This window comes from Cimex lectularius, unplaced genomic scaffold (assembly GCF_000648675.2).
Source record: "Cimex lectularius strain Harlan isolate CLEC.00 unplaced genomic scaffold, Clec_2.1 scaffold111, whole genome shotgun sequence".
In the NCBI taxonomy this organism is placed as follows: Eukaryota; Metazoa; Arthropoda; class Insecta; order Hemiptera; family Cimicidae; genus Cimex; species Cimex lectularius.
In genome coordinates this window covers 1,185,634-1,198,190 of record NW_019392681.1, presented here as the reverse complement: position 1 = coordinate 1,198,190, position 12,557 = coordinate 1,185,634, and the positions used below count along the sequence as shown (strand labels likewise).

Here is a 12,557-nt window from a genome sequence, read left to right as displayed (position 1 = left end):
CAGCCTTATTTTATACTTAAATATGGAACTTCATGCAGGCTGTTGGGAGGACAAAAAATATGAATAACTCCATGACTATTGTTTAAATAATTATATTTACATCAATCCAACAATATATTCAAATATTTATATAATATATTCATCAACAATTGACAGGCTTTGACTAAACTAATGATATGAGACCTAGGATTGCTTTTCCGCTATCACTCAGGAAAACAAAATTTTATCCTATAAATATTATTATATATTTAAATCATATGTAAAATCATGTATCCAATTTGTGTTAAACAAAATAAAATAAATTCTTGGGAGCTTTCAAAATGAAAAATAAAGAAAAGAAAAACAAATCTATGTGAGTATAACAGAGAAGGAATCAAATTTGAATTTCCTTTTGCAATATATTTATTATTCTGCAGTATGCAATCAGACTTTGTTATTTAAAAAATAAAAATAATTTACGCCTCTTCTGTTGTTGTATTTGGAGTCTCAGTTGTTTGATTTGTATCGCCGGCGGCGTCGTTTTTCAATTGCTGCTGCCACATTTCCGAATATTTACCTCCCCTCGTGATCAAATCCTCATGCCTAGAAAATTAACGATTAGTGTGTAAAATAATGTTGATAAAAATTAAGAATTGACATACCGTCCTCTTTCAATGATTTCACCATCTTCCAACACTAAAATTTCATCTGCATGGATGATGGTCGAAAGCCGGTGGGCTACGATTATTGTTGTTCTGTTTGTACAGACTTGCGCGAGAGCGGACTAAAAAACAAAATAAAAATTGATTTTTTTATATTAGAATAAATATCTTTTTACTGAGAAAATTTACCTGGATGTTTCTTTCTGTCTGAGTGTCTAAGGCACTGGTAGCTTCATCAAGCAAGACGACAGTAGGTGCCTTCAGCAATGTCCTAGCGATAGCGACCCTCTGTTTTTCACCCCCACTCAACTTCAGACCTCTCTCACCGACCTGAATAAACAATAATTGGACTAAATGAAATATTTATTTTAATTTATTTGGGACAGAAATTGAAATTTGGTTTACCTGTGTGTCATAAGCTTCAGGGAAATTTAAAATTCGGTCATGTATATCTGCATTTTTTGCAGCATTGATGATATCTGCATCAGGGGCATTTATTCTGCCGTACTGAATATTGTACCTATAAATTTATTAAAAGATTAATATATTTTTCTACCTTATACAGTGATTTTCTTCTGTCTTACTTAATCGTATTATTAAATAATACAGTATCTTGTGGGACAACACCGATGGCTCGTCTCAGTGAATCCTGTTTAACAAATTTGATGTTTTGCCCGTCGATAAGTATCTCGCCATCTTTAACGTCAAAGAAACGGAACAACAAACGAATTATCGTGCTTTTCCCACTTCCCGATGGACCAACCTGGATAATTATGAAAACAATCGTGAATTATAACAAATTTATTTTCAAATTTTAAATTAATTCGTACAAGGGCGACGGTCTTCCCTGCTGGGACAAAGAATGAAATGTTGCTTAAAACAGTTCTATCGGGGTTGTACGAAAATGACACATTTTTGAATTCCACCGATCCTTCTGTAAGCGAGAGCGCGTGTGCTCCTGGTTCATCGCTGACTTCAGGTACTTCAGAAAGCAGATCAAACATGTTTTCCATGTCAACAAATGATTTCTGTATCGCTCTAAAAATTATAAAAGATTAATTTTTAAAAATGTTATTTGTATAAGTACAACGTACCTGTAATACGTCCCAAACCAATTGAGTGGGACGTACAACTGCAAGATGTAACCGGCAAACAGAACATAATCCCCGACATCCAAACCCTGATGCGTCGCGGCCAAATAAACGCAAAGCAAAGACCCTGCTAAAAGACCAGAGCATATCGTCACATTCTGAAGATTGTTCAGGAGGTTGAGCGAAACCATCGATTTCCATTCTTCAACCTTGAGTAACAAAAGTCAAACTATAATTGTTAAAACCGTTTTAAAAAGGAAAATATAAAAATATTAATAAATTAATTTTGGATATAAATATTACCTGGAACTTGTGAATACTTTCTCGGAAAGCGTCGACTTCATAACGTTCAGCACTGTAATATTTAACAGTCTCAAAATTAAGAAGAGAATCGACACTACGTGCCTTTGATGCATTGTCTGCAATATTCATCCTCCTTTGGAATTTAGTCCTCCATTCAGTTATACATATAGTTTCTACTGAAATATTAATACAGTTTTGTTTAGAGTCATATAAACAGAAATGAACGAATGGTCAATATTTTACTTACATATATACAAAAACATTGTTATGAAAACAATTAGACCGAAATAAGGGTTGAAGGCGACAACAAAATAGACAACAGCTACAATGATGTCGACTATCGTTGGTAAGATGTTGAAGAGTATGTAAGTAAGTAAATTGTTAATGGAATCTGTCCCTCTATCCATAATTCTGAGGACTTCTCCTGTTTTCCTTGAAAGGTGCCATCTCAAGCTAAGACCGTGTAGATGGTGAAGCAATTCAACCTCCACTTCCCTTGTTGTGTACTGCTGCACTCTTATCCAGAGAAAGGACCTCAAGTTGTTCAGGATGCCCATTCCTCCAGTTCCTCCGCCTTGGAGAAACTTGAAGCTCACGTAAATGATGACTAGATCCCATCTGAATAGCGAATCCGGCCCTTTTATACTATTCACTACAAAATTGACAATATAGTATGATAGAATATGCTACAAGTCGGCAATTTAATGAACTCACCGATATATTTGCTATACAGCGGGACGTACAAATTAATCACCCTCCCTGCAATAAGCAGTATGAAACAAAATATAACTCTGAGCTGGAGAAAGGAGTCTTTTTTCGGCCAAAGGAAAGGCGCTAAGATTTTGATTTTCTTCCATAAGTTGTACCAAGTCGAGTAGTTAGCGTTTCCTTCAAAGTTCTCGCCCTTAAAAGATAATTTCAGCGCTTTAAATTGTACTTCCCCCCGCTTTTTTAAACACCTGTCTGATTCATTAAAATAGATTTTCTCTTGTTTTATGCGATTTTCCATTAAATTTGTGTTTCATTGAAATGTATGATTTTTATGTCACGCCAAAAATGGTCAAAAGTTTTAATAATTGTGACTTATTAAGGATGAAAACAGGAAGGTTTCAGTGGATCAGCTATTCAAATAGCAATGAAACATCTGTTTTACCACCAATTAATAAAATTATACAATTTTAAATGATTATAAAAGAAAATACTTTTTTTTTTTAAATGAGGGTTCACAACAGCAGATATCACATGAACAACCCTCAGGGTGTCACGGTTTTTGGAAAAAAAACAAAAAAAAAAAAAAAACACCACACATTTGTAAATATGTCAGGTTCAAATGATCACCTTACAGTGATGAGCGCTGTGTCAACGCCTTAACCGCTGCAGCCACCGATGAAGCAATCATCTTTAATGGCTAACATAAAAACCGACTTGTTACTCATTACTGATTAGAATATACATGTACAGAGTTGACCTATCACCACCATCTATTCCATCTTTGTAATTTACAATAAATTACTGGCAGGCCAAGGATCACCCATTCGGTTGACCTCGGTCTTGTTCATCCAGGGGCTCTCAACAACTAGGCCATTTCAGCCCCCAACTTCATCAGTTCCTAAATCCGTTCACACTCTCAGTCACCTTTAAATACAATCTTACTTATTTACATACTATTCATTCAGTTAGGATGATGTAATGGTCTAGTCTGGATAATCTTCCATCCCCTTTACATTTATCACATACCTAACCTAATTGATGGTCCATGGGGTACTGAATATTCTGCCAATGGTCCCTTCATATTACATATTCAGACCAACACAATACATTCACTATCAACACATATCATTACTATATACATATCAACCCTGTTCCTTCAAGAATTAGAACAGAAGACTCTGCTGTGCTCAAGCACAATTCTCGTACCTATACGGAGCCAAAGAATTCACCCTTCAATTAGATGGGACACCTCAAGCTAGCTTTCTCTGCCAGGCACATATGTGGGTTTTGGCCGAAAAGTGAGTGACGGTGTGTCAACCTCATGTGGCCTATTCCTAATCGGGTGATGACCCTTCTTCTTCGAGTCAGGTCTTCTGAGGAACACTTATCGTCAGTGCTCTTGATACATGAGAGCTTCTACTGACCTGGCCCAAGTGACTTACTTTACTTAAAAAAGGTTTCTATTAGTTATAAAGTCTCTTATTTAATACATTTATTGCCATGGACAAGTCATGCAAATTAATAAAATAAAATAAATAGATTAATTAAAATTACTCAAAGACCTATCCATCTCTTCATTTCTATTACATATAAGTTTAAAAAAATTCTGAGTTTTCTTATAAATGATTACTTAACTTTAAACCACTATTTACGCTATACACTAATTCATTCTGGTGGTAAGGGTGTCAGGGTTCAGTTCTAAAGACAGTGGTTCCAATTATATTTGTGATATTGATCGTTCATCTCCAATTGATTAATATATATTTTTTAAATATATATAAAAAAGAAACCATAAAAGTAACCTAAAATAATATATTAAATAAAAATAAATATTATTTTTTTCTTCTTCCAAATACACATATGAAAAGTTGTCATGTTGTCAGCTTGTGTGTTTCAATTTTTAAAAGTTGTCAGAAGTGTTGTCAATTTATAAAGTGAACTATTTTGTAAACTTGCCCCTCTGGATTGTAATAAATCGTGCCTCTATGTTTTTTGTTGTGTATTGCAAAGATGCAGTGAAAATAGATTTTTTTTTCTATTTTTTATTGTGATATTTCAGTCAATCCATAATGCTTTGAATAGAAGAGGTGGTAGTCTGAAAGACAATGTGACAAATACAGAGAGAAAGCTTTCAGATCCCAAGATTTCTGGACAGTTTAACAACTTCATAGCGTATCACATCTTCAAAATTCCAAACAACCGAGAGTGTTTCATTTTTTTCTGGTTTTGATAACTGTCTATCCTGATGTGTTAGGTTTGCACAATTAATTCCATTGTTATCACAGTAACAGTTCTTTGAATGACATTTTTATTATTTGAATTTTGAAAGCAAAAGGAGGATGTAACCAGATCAAGCTTAGCGTACAGCAAGTTGAGCTTGTATGTTAATTATCTACGCCCTTTTCACCCTCCCTGACTTGTCTAATTCACACTTTGAGAGTTTTTGAACAGTTTTGTCATCAACCTCAAAAGCAATTTGTTTATATTTGCTATATCTTATAGTTAATTAGATCCTTTTTCAGTGAATAAACTCTATAAATGAAAATCTATCACAACTTTCAGTATTAATGCTAAAGTGCACATGCGCGTACGGGCGCAAGAGGGAGGGAGGGAGGGAGGGAGGGAGAGAGGNGAGAGAGAGAGAGAGAGAGAGAGAGAGAGAGAGAGAGAGAGAGAGAGAGAGAGAATCAAATTTTCAAAAGAAAAATCATACTTTTTTAAACAATTTTAGGTATATAAACCACATAGATGTTTCAATGAATTTTTAATCATTTTTCATTTAATCATCAAATACCGTAAAAAAAAATCGCCATTAAGAAGGATCGAAAATAAGAACCACTAGCACACTATAGAGAATCGGCCACTGAAATCCCCCTGTTTTTTCCCCTATTAAACCCAACTTGTTAAAATAGCAAGAGAAACATAATAATTTTTGTAATAACTTACCATAGAGTCAAACATGGGTGTCTCAATGTTAACATATTCCCGGGAAGATAAGATGCCAGGTGCCCTGAAACCGAGGGCAAAGACAAAAAGGCTCAGGATGTACTTTGTAACAAAAATCGCCAACTGTACTTTCTCTTTCCAACTGAAAATAAACAATAAGAAACCATAAATAATCTGTATTTTAACAGAAATTTAATTGCAGCATGGTTGTATTTGTCTGTCTATTTTTCTCTCTGGTTAATTGGACATGTTCCCACGTTTTATGTTTTTCCTTATGCAAATGTCTTTAAGCTTAAATTACATTCAATTATCATAATATATCAGGATTCCAGATATATATATTTTTTTTAATTATATGATACATTCATTTACAACTACAAAAATATTTTAACTTTTTGTGACAGAACTGAACAGTATTATTACATATAATTTTTTCATCTCCAGGTATACCCACTTTAAAAATATGTTTATCGCAAAAATTAAACAAAATCTTCATTAGTCGACAATTGACTATTTCACAAATGCGATAAAACAAAATATTAAAAGGTAATTTTCAAAATTAGATTAAAATTTTTTGATAGTCCTACAAAACTGTTCTATTTTTAAACATTTACGATGTGATAGATTTATGATGCTGCTAATTTAAATATCCAGTTATCACTGGAAAACAAACATCGACAATTTATCAGAATTATAAATAATCTGTCTTTCCTACGAATATAAGCGCAGAATCTGCCAAATGATTCAATGCAAAAATACAATTTTGACTTAAAGAAGACCAGTTAAATCATTTGACAAGTGGCCCATCTATGAAGGAATTTTTTAAAATCACTCAACTTGTTGCCCTTTGAGTGTTCAATTTCATCCTTTCCAAAGTCAAATTATTGAGTGAGTTAATTTTTTTAAACAATTGTTTTCTTTGATAATAAATTTGAGTAAACTATTATTAATTTTTACTCCTTAAAATCGTGGTTTTAAGGCAAGAAGATCTTGCCTGGGCTTGATGTTTTGACCAATGATGGAAGTAACATCTGTTACATAGCCCCAAATCCTGGTTATTCCACACTACTATGCACAATGGTCTACAACAGTTTAGGGCCACCATACGTCTCAATTAAAGAGAAGGTAATAGTTGACTACAAAGTATGACAGCTAGAGATGTCATTTTATTACTCTTACCCCACTACAGAACCCACATTTAACAGCTTCCTTGATAGATAGCCAACTCCAAATGGTCTGTAAAGTAAGGGTGAGCTCTAAAATCGCCTTCTGGCTTCGTGAGAATAGCCTAGCCTCTAGACGTCCCACATCAGGTTCTACTACTTGGGGAGGGATTGAATATGTGATGATATTTGCAACATCTCGCTTGGCCACTTGAACAATGGGGGGGGGGCTCTTTATAGATGAGCACTGGTTTGGTTTGTGGCAATCAGAGAGAACATGTGTGGAGTAGACGATGAGAATGCTTTGCTTGATGTGTTGTGCATAAGTCACAGCCTTTTCAAAGACAGTCAGTATGGGGTGGAATCAAGTCCATGCTTAAATTAATTATCATACAGGATCTTTGACTAAAGTACATATGATTTCCATTTGGGGTTGCAATGTCATCTCACACAATGAGGTTCTTTAACGTGCGCGCCAGGCACATGGCCTTATCACATGTTTAGATTCTCAAGATAGGACTGACACACCTCTGCTCACAAGTGGTCCATGTTAATCCTATGAGGTTTGGTGTAAAAGCCACTTGTTTTTGGCTAAAGTACGGCTTAAAGTACAGCGAGAAAATTCTTTTGGGTGTTGTGGTCCTATTCAGTCCATTCATTGGGAACAACTAAGTTTTATTAAATGATAATGGTCAACTGCATGTAGCTCGAGTTGTCAGTGATTATCAAAATGAATTGGCCACCAAGTTCTCCTGACATGAATCCCATAGAACACTTACGGGACGTGATAAAATGATAAAAAGAAGGATGGAATCCATCATTCATTGTTCGCCACCTCCAAGCGTAGAACAATGTTAGTTAAATTTTAATCTATCTCTAAATGCTTTTCTGGAGATAGCAATTCTTTCTGTGAATTTTCTTTCAAACCATGAGAGGCCAGCTCCTATATAATCTGTTATTAATATAATGACAAAAATACGTATAGTTTGAAATAAACTTTTTTTTTTCTCTCTTTGAGTATAGTTTAAATTATGTACTTTATGTAATGTTTTTAATATTCTGTACAAAAGTTATTAGGGCAATTTTCATTTTCGTTGAAATCCGTTTTATTATTAATGAACATTAAAAAAAAATTAGTCTACTGCTTTTATCATAATAAACCAAAAAAGTTTCTGTTTTCAGCAAATTACAGAAAACTTGATCTAGAGCCCTTTCTAGTCGTTTTATTAGTACAATAAATGGCAAACAATCATGGACGTACATTCTGATTACAAAGTAAAGCCTTCTGGGCGTCAGCACAGTCATACAATAATACAATGATAGATAAAGTCATGACTCATGATAAAATATACAGACTAGATTGTACAACTTTGGTTTTGTTGACTGACTCACCAATTAAAAACCACTTACGATTCTAAATGTGTCCACCAGTCTTGCCGATGGATGTTGATAAAAAGGATGTTGACTGATATAAACATCAGCGTCCAAAACACAAGTAAAATGAGGCCATGTCCCCTCGTAGGGACCGATGGAAGAAGATAATTCCTCTCGAAAAATATAAGAAGAATCGAAAACGGGTAGATGAAAACCTGTATAAAAACAGCTAGGATCTGTAACAGAAAAGAAAGAGAAAAATTAAAAATTAAAAAAAAAAAAAAAGTGGAGTAGATAGAAGAAAACCAAATACACAAAAATAAATTAATGGATTTTTTTTCGGGGGGGTTTGGGGAGTCCCCATTACCCAGGATTAAAATAAAATATATAAAAACTAAAGTAAAAATAATAATAAAAAAATTAATAATAATAAAAAACTAACTGAAATAAAAATTCCACCTGTTAAAATATTACTACATTCCTTTATATGAAGATTATTTTGGTTCGTATTTCTAGCCATAAAATAATGGAATAAAATGGGAACAAATAAGTGACAGAAAAAAAAGGCAAAAAGTATAATTAATTTTGGAAAATATTGTGCTGATGCAAGGTGATAATTCTGTAGCACTGTCATCTCTGATCATTCTTGTCTGCTCATTCATGTAGATTTTGTGGGCCAAACATACTTCCACATCTTCTGTGGCCGGTTTATGTGTTATTTTGTCAATCGCACAGTCACAAGAGAAAACCACACAGATGAACCGTTGAAGAGAGCGAAAACCAAAATAGTGAGATAAGCGATCAATTATGTTCAAATATTTTCTCCAAATCTGTTTTAATATTAAAAACAAAATATATAATTATTTAAAAAAAAAAAATAAACCTCTAAATTAATAGCAATTTATTATATACATTTTCTTCCTTTAAATTATTTGAACAGAACATTATAATGTCTGGATGTTCAAGGACAATCAACAATCAGTAAGAAAATAAATATTTGTTGCACTCCTTATTGACTTGGTGATAACCAGGATCACGCTAAATTCAAGAAATAGTTTAAGTCTGGAGCATTCGACGGTTTAAACATTGTTTCCGCAAGTTTCAAGAAAAAAGTTCAAACTGAAGGAATAAAATTGGTTAGAGTTAACATAAGTATTAAAAACCAGCCCTGTTAACAATTTCAGATCAGCAGATGGGTTGAGCCATAAAAACCATCTACCAAGATTAATTAACTCGAAGTGCCTGTGCTTTTGAAAAAAAAAAAAAAAAATATGTTCGAATGCAGGACTGCTGGATTTGAACCCAGGTCTTTTACTTCACAGTGGTGAGTGCTATGTCAATGCCTAAACCGTTGGGGCCATAGACACGCATAATTAATTAGTAGTTACACAACAAGCAATAATAAATAAAACTGTTGTTATTTGACTATAAGAGAATTTGTAAAACAGAATCAAAATTTGGTTTTGAGTTGTTGAAATTTAACAAATTGAGAAGAAAACTAGATGAACAGTCAAACACATCTAGAGCGAGCAAGCAAGCAAAAAATAAAAAAAAGGTAAGGTAGAACAGATGTACAAAGATAACATCTTTAAGCATTAATTATCACAGTTGCATATATTAAATTTTAATCAACCGAATCATCGGATAAGAGATAAAATGTAAAAAAAAAAAAAAAATTGTTTAGCTGTAAAGGCTCTTCAATTAAATTAAATTCGCAATTACGCATGGAAAAATTCAATGTAAAAAAAATTGTAAGATGATGTTTTGGTATGTAATGTTGAATATAAATTCAGGAAATGGATGTATGAACATAAAAATTGGTGACAGGGTATGGAAATTTTTGAATATTGAATGAACAATACCAGTAAATAACTCAAGCTGTACAAAATTAATTACATCAAATAGTGAATCACGATTTCTGAATAATTAACTAAATCCAAATTAACCATGGAAAAATTCTATGATAAAAAAGTCATAAGGAGATGGAAAATTTTGGTATGTGATGTGCAGTATTTATAAATTATAAAACTGACGTTTAAAACTTAATTTCAAAACAATAACAAAAATGTATCAACCCATAGTGGAAAAAATTGGTGAATAAGTATGAGGTGTCAGCTCATAAACACATTAACACAGATTAACGTAATCACATCTGAAATATGAGAAATAACTGAATTGAAAGAAAATAAGAAAAACACTTGTCAAACCAAAGGAAAAAATGGTGACAGGGATGTCAAATGTACAAAGATGACATCCCAAGTAAATGAGCTGCACTGTAAAAACAAGTATAAAAAAATGATTTAACTCATAATCACATCTGACATATGAAAAATAACTGAACTGAAAGAAAATAAGAACAGACTTGTCAAATCAAAGGAAAAATTGGTGACAGGGATGTCAAGTGTACAAAGATGACATCCCAAGAAAATGCGCTGCACTGTAAAAACAAGACTAAAAAAATGATTTAACTCATAATCACATCTGACATATGAAAAATAACTGAACTGAAAGACAATAAGAAAAACTTGTCAGACCAAAGGAAAAAATGGTGACAGGGATGTCAAGTGTACAAAGATGACACAACGAAATTTTAATTTATCTGATAAACTGTCAGATTATAAGTAAAATGCAAGTTTATTATTTTGAACAAATAGTTCGTTTGGACAGGGCAATGATAAACTAGTACAATAGGAATAAAATTTGATCATAATCACATCTGACATACGAAAAATTACTGAACTGAAAGAAAATAAGAACAGACTTGTCAAATCAAAGGAAAAATTGGTGACAGGGATGTCAAGTGTACAAAGATGACATCCCAAGAAAATGAGCTGCACTGTAAAAAACAAATCTAAAAAAAATATTTAACTCATAATCATATCTGACACATGAAAAATAACTGAACTGAAAGACAATAAGAAAAACTTGTCAAGCCAAAGGAAAAAATTGATGATAGGGATGTCATAAGTGATCAAAGATGACACGATTTAATTTTAATTAATCTGACAAACTGTTGGATTATAGTGAAAATGCATTAGTAAAAGTTCACCATTTGCTATAAATAGTTGGCTTGGACAAGATAATGAAAAACTTGTGAAACCATCAGAATAAAATTTGTTGAAAGGATTAGATAAGATTGCAAAGATGACAACCCCAATTATATTGCAGAACAGTATAAAACTTGTTAATAAAAGGAATAAAATTTGTCAACAGGATATAAATGTACAAAGATGACAGTTCCACTAAATAACCAGAGCCATAAAAGCTATCATAAAAAATTAATTAAACTGTTAATTATGAAAAATGGAATGATAAGAAAATTTGTAAGGTGGTAGAAAAATTGGTTCTGAGACTGATTACTGATAAATTTTGAAAATGACTGCATGGAAAATAAAAAACGTAAAATGTACTTCGTACAGTTGGATTGTAAGTTGGAAGGTACCTCAAACCCGTAGATGACACCTCGGTTGAGCACGACGACCTGGAAGGCGAGGGTGAAGACAGGCAGGATCCCGAGTAAAGCGGTGAACAGAAGCTGGAGGATGTACAAGTTGGACGTCGGGATGGAGTGGCTGTTGATCGTGGTGCCGTACTTTTTGTACATCCAGAGCTGTGCGCTCCCGAAAATGAGCAAGTACAAGCCGAGTACCAAGTTTGAAACTGTGTTCATGAAGCAGTCGGACACCCCGTGGTCCACCCATACTTCCCAAATGGAGACGTTCTCCCTGCAGAAGTGCATGTTCAGTCGGTTGACAGCATGTACGAATTACGATACGCCCGTCTCACAAATAGCGATGTCACCCTGAATCGGCGCAAAACAATAACCAACACTCGCCCTATCCAAAATCTCAGACCATTTTACGAAAGTTTAATTTTAATCAGGATTTTACGAAAAAGTCAACGACTAAATCCACCGATTCATCGGGAGGAGAGAGTAAAACGCCGATTGGAAACGATTAAAAGTTTGGACCCTCTCAGTAACCTGCGATCGTTGCTGAATGATGATAAACTGAAAACGCGACGATTTCGACTGATGACAACCTCATCGATTATTCCTTATCTCTCCTACAACTTCTTCTTCGCTGTTTACCTTAAAAGATGTTACAACTTTTGGAGTAAATTTTCCCTCCCCCGGCTTTTTTTAAAATAAAAACTTAGCGTTTAATTGGTAAAGCTAAAATCATAAAGAATCACAATAAATCAAATTAATCATCAATAATCGATCTTCACCGGCCAGTAAATCTCGTTAGGCCTACTTTTGCCTCCAAAAGTTCTATTTAAAACGATTATCAAATATCACCAGACCCCCTTCACTCCATAAAAAAAGG

At 33.6% G+C, this 12,557-nt stretch overlaps 1 protein-coding gene across 1 annotated transcript; it reads right to left on the bottom strand.

Moving 5' to 3' along the window:
* Positions 1-335: 335 nt before the first annotated feature.
* LOC106668646 (ATP-binding cassette sub-family B member 6, mitochondrial) lies at positions 336-12,249 on the bottom strand. The gene is made up of 13 exons (XM_014397585.2): positions 11,672-12,249; positions 8,266-8,465; positions 5,693-5,834; positions 2,750-2,939; positions 2,283-2,687; positions 2,036-2,211; positions 1,736-1,941; positions 1,472-1,679; positions 1,226-1,404; positions 1,047-1,161; positions 831-971; positions 642-763; positions 336-582 (listed from the first exon to the last, which is right to left on the bottom strand). The coding sequence occupies exons 1-13, from the start codon at positions 11,966-11,968 to the stop codon at positions 456-458; spliced, it is 2,508 nt and encodes an 835-aa protein (XP_014253071.1). The 5' UTR covers positions 11,969-12,249; the 3' UTR covers positions 336-455.
* Between the last annotated feature and the right edge of the window lie 308 nt (positions 12,250-12,557).

Excerpts from the sequence above, each read along its gene's own strand:
- LOC106668646 (XM_014397585.2), bottom strand. The coding sequence starts at position 11,968 with ATGCACTTCTGCAGGGAGAACGTCTCCATTTGGGAAGTATGGGTGGAC. Across the intron at positions 1,680-1,735 it reads TGGTTTGGGACGTATTACAG|AGCGATACAGAAATCATTTG; the intron begins GTACGTTGTACT and ends TATAATTTTTAG. Across the intron at positions 1,405-1,471 it reads CAGGGAAGACCGTCGCCCTT|GTTGGTCCATCGGGAAGTGG; the intron begins GTACGAATTAAT and ends ATAATTATCCAG.